We start from the raw sequence: 4,374 nt of genomic DNA, 5'->3' as shown, positions 1-4,374 counted from the left end.
CTTCTCCACCACCGCCAACTCCAGGCTCCGCTCATTCTGCCTCGCCTCACCCTATGCTTGGAACAACCTTCCTGAACCCTTACGCCAAGCCCCCTCCCTGCCCGTCTTCAAGTCTTTGCTTAAAGCCCACCTCTTCAATGCTGCGTTCGGCACCTAACCCTTACCGTTCAGTGAATCCAGAATGCCCCAATTTTACTGCCCCTATCGGACCGACCGTTCACTTGTCTATTAGATTGTAAGCTCTTTGAGCAGGGACTGTCTCTCTTTGTTAAATTGTACAGCGCTGCGTAACCCTAGTAGCGCTCTAGAAATGTTAAGTAGTAGTAGTAGTAGTAGTGAATGATGGGAGTCTATTTTATAATGACATCTGGGCACCCAGGTTTGGTTATAAAATACTAGTGTAACCCAGCATTGACACATCTAACATTTAGGCACCCACACTTACATCAGCCATAGAACTTACATAAGTGCAAGTGCTTAAATGCAGCGGGTCACATGCAGAGATGGGTAGCAACAAAGTACTTGTGTACAGTTGACAGTACTTTTACTTGCAATGAGTTACTTTTTTTTTGCCATACTTTTTACTTGTAACAATTTACATGTAAGCTGTACTTTTGTACTTAGAAACAAAGAGCACATTTGGAAAGTAGTTAAAATAAAAGTATTTTCTATCACTCTGCTTCTTCCTCTCTAGATGCTTTCCAGGATTTGCAGAGGCAGCTTGCAGCTGAGCTGGAACTGGAAGTTTGGGCCCAATCAGATGCAAGCCAGAGTCTGACATCACCTGGAAACCCTAGTCCCTACCCTCTACACCTGCCCAGAAAAGCTGTTGATTGATTTTTACTTTGTTGTTGTTTTCAGGGTCAGCTGCATCCGTAGCCTGAACTGCACCTTTGCTGCATGCTGGGCTCGATCCCTCTCCCCTCCCTGCAGCACAGTCTTGCTCCCTCACTCCTGTTGCACCACTGTCAGGCTCACACTAATAAACTACCATGGGAGAAGCATGGGACCCGGTTCTCAGTAGTGCTGCTAGTACTTCCTTGTGTGACGTCCTAGAAGTTTGCTTATAAACATACTAGATTATGTGGTCCAACTTGTTAAGAATACTTTGAAGGGCATTTTCGAAAGGGACGTCCACGTTTCGATTTGGGCATCCTTGCAAAACGTCCCAATCCAGGGGTGGGGAAACCCACATTTTCAAAACAAGATGAGCATCCATCTTTCATTTCGAAAATACCGTCAGGGATGTCCAAATCCTTAAATTTGGTCATCCTTAGAGATGGAAGTCCCTAGACATGGTCGTTTCTGATTTTCAGCGATTTTCGAAACCAAAGACGTCCATGTCAGAAATGACCAAATGCAAGTCATTTGGTTGTGGGAGGAGCCAGCATTTGTAGTGCACTGGTCCCCCTGACATGCCAGGACACCAACTGGGCACCCTAGGGGGCACTGCAGTGGACTTCATAAATTGCTCCCAGGTACATAGCTCCCTTACCTTGTGTGCTGAGCCCCCCAAAACCCACTACCCCCAACTGTACACCCTTATGGGTGAAGGGGGCACCTAGATGTGGGTACAGTGGGTTTTGGAGGGCTCACTGTTTTCTCCACAAACGTAACAGGTGGGGGAGAGGGCCTGGGTCCGCCTGTCTGAAGTGCATTCATCCACTAAAACTGCTCCAGGGACCTGCATACTGCCATCATGGACCTCAGTATGACATCTGAGTCTGGCATAGAGGCTGGCACAACATATTTTTAAAGATGTTTTTTGAGGGTGGGAGGGGTTAGTGACCACTGGGGGAGTAACGGGAGATCATCCCCGATTCTCTCCGGTGGTCATCTAGTCAGTTCGGGCACCTTTTTGTGCCTTAGTCGTAAGAAAAACAGGTCCGGGTGAAAACGTCCAACTGTTAATTAGGGATGTCCTTTTTTTCGATTATGGGTCAAGGATGTCAAAGTGTTAGGCACACCCAAGTCTCGCCTTCGCTATGCCTCTAGCACGCGCCCTTGAACTTTGGCCATCCCTGCGATGGAGTGCAGTTGGGGACGTCCAAAATCGGCTTTCGATTATACCGATTTGGACGACCCTGCGAGAAGGACGTCCATCTTCCAATTTATGTCGAAAGATGGGTGTCCTCTTTCGAAAATGAGCCCATTTGTAGTAAAAGTTGTTTTAAGAGCTGTACTTTATTACTTTTACTTGAGTATTTTTTTTTTGGATAATATTTTCTATTTTTACTTCACTACTTTTGAATCCAGTACTTTTACTTTTTACTTAAGTACTTTTAAAAAGTAACGACCCCCATCTCTGGTCACATGTACCTTACAGTATTCTACAAGTTACCTATGTAAATGGAAGCCCTGCCCATGTTTCATCTTTGTGTGTAGCCCCTTGCATTTACATGTTATGTAAGTTGGGTACACCATTACAGAATCATGCTTAGGCCCCATGCTAGCACTTTAGCAGGGAAGTGTACACTTATACAATATAAGTGCTAACATTCTAGATATTTCACACATACAAGGGGTGTGTAAATGCAGACATAGATATTATAGAAATGCCTTTAATATGGCAGGTATTGAGAGGGTTTATGTTGTTGTCATTGAGATGACAAAATAATTGGACATTTTGTATAGTAAGATTTACAGAGAAATACCCTAGCTCTGCTCTGTACCCTCTGTTGGGGAAGGGGGTGGAGAGGGTTATGTGATTGTATAATATATTTGTATTTAATGCTGTATGGAGGACTATATATGTGTTGATTAATTCAGAAGGGGACTGAAGCTCACTGGGCGCTTGTACTCTCTCCCCTTCAATGTGGCCAGCAGGCACGGAAGCCTGCATGACTTTAGTATATGTTGGAAGCAGGACGGGATGGAGCATGGGGTATGAAGGGGCAGAACATGGACAGCAGCAAATGGTGAGTTTTTCTCTTTCAAAAAGTTGGTAACCCTACTTGTACATGCAGTACTAACAATGTTCCTTCTGTGTAATTATATGAAAGTAATTAAATATTTCCACTATTTGTTGAAATCTAAATAGAGCTTGCTGAGTGTACACAGTACTCAGTGACGTGAAGTAATTAAAGATTGTTGTTTATGAATAATTCTTCGTATTGCTGCTCTTATTTCTTTGTTTCGCAGACTGTAAATGAGTGGGTTGAAGAGAGGAGTTAGGACAGAATAGATTACAGCCAGAGTTCTATCATAATTCAAGGAATAACTTTTGGTTAGCCGTACATACATGAATATGATACATGAAAAAAATACCAGGACCACAGTCAAGTGAGCCACACAGGTAGAAAAAGCCTTTCGTCTTCCTTCAGCACTTTTGATTTTTAGTATGGTAATAATAATCTTTATATAGGAGGACATGATGAACAGAAAAGTCACAAGAATTATAAAAGCATTAATTGCAAAATCCACAAGCACATTGATGGATGTGTCTGTGCAGGCCAAGCTCAGCAGTGGAGGGAAATCACAGAATATGTGCAGGATTTCATTTTCCCCACAGAAAGGCAGTTTGGAAATCAAAATGACTTCAGTTACAGGGCACATAAAGCCACAGATCCAGCATCCCATAGTCAACTGGAAGCAAAACTTAGTAGTCATGATAGCAGGATAGCGCAAAGGATTGCATATAGCTAAATAGCGATCATAAGCCATGACTGTCAGCAAATAGCATTCGGTGGCTCCCAGAGAGTGGAAGAAATATGTCTGTAAGAGGCACCCATTGAAAGAAATGCTTTTCTTATCAGCCAATAAGTTTGCTAGCATTTTGGGAATGGTGACAGCAGTGTACCAGATTTCCAAAAAGGACAAAACACTGACAAAAAAGTACATTGGGATGTGAAGGCGTGATTCTAGTCTGATAACCCAAAAGATCACAACATTCCCAGTAATAGTGAGGAGGTAAATGATGAGCAGACCTATAAAGAATAAAATGTGCAAGCCATTTAAAGATGGGAATCCCATAATTATGAATTCAATCACTGTACTGTGATTACTGGATTCCATGTTACCAAAGAGTTAACCTGCAAAGGCAAAAAGATAGTGACAATAAGAATAAATAAAATTTAGAATGTTCTGGTGTAAATTTTTCATTTTAAGCAGGAGAGCAAAATCATAGACAGGACTGAACAGGCATACAAATAGGCGATGTTATCCAACAGCACTGGAAAAGAACTGCTGGCCCAGAGCTCAAAACATAATGCAAAGTTCTTAGTGTGTACAGCCTTTCCATCTCCTCAGTTACTTCAAGAGCTGTAGAAAGAACAATTCTCAGAGACAGGTGGGATAGGGATGATGACCCTACCATTAGGCAGAATAGGAATCTGCCTAGGGTGACAGCATTTAGGGGCAGTGGCACATCAGGAG

General features: G+C 42.8%; 1 protein-coding gene across 1 annotated transcript; it reads right to left on the bottom strand.

Moving 5' to 3' along the window:
* Window positions 1–3,063: 3,063 nt before the first annotated feature.
* LOC115458146 (olfactory receptor 6N2-like) lies at window positions 3,064–4,014 on the bottom strand. The gene has a single exon (XM_030187999.1). The coding sequence runs from the start codon at window positions 4,012–4,014 to the stop codon at window positions 3,064–3,066; it is 951 nt and encodes a 316-aa protein (XP_030043859.1).
* Window positions 4,015–4,374: the final 360 nt, after the last annotated feature.

This window comes from Microcaecilia unicolor, chromosome 14 (assembly GCF_901765095.1).
Source record: "Microcaecilia unicolor chromosome 14, aMicUni1.1, whole genome shotgun sequence".
NCBI lineage: Eukaryota > Metazoa > Chordata > Amphibia > Gymnophiona > Siphonopidae > Microcaecilia > Microcaecilia unicolor.
Note: the sequence above shows the minus strand (reverse complement) of the source record. Positions and strands in the feature narration are given on the sequence as shown.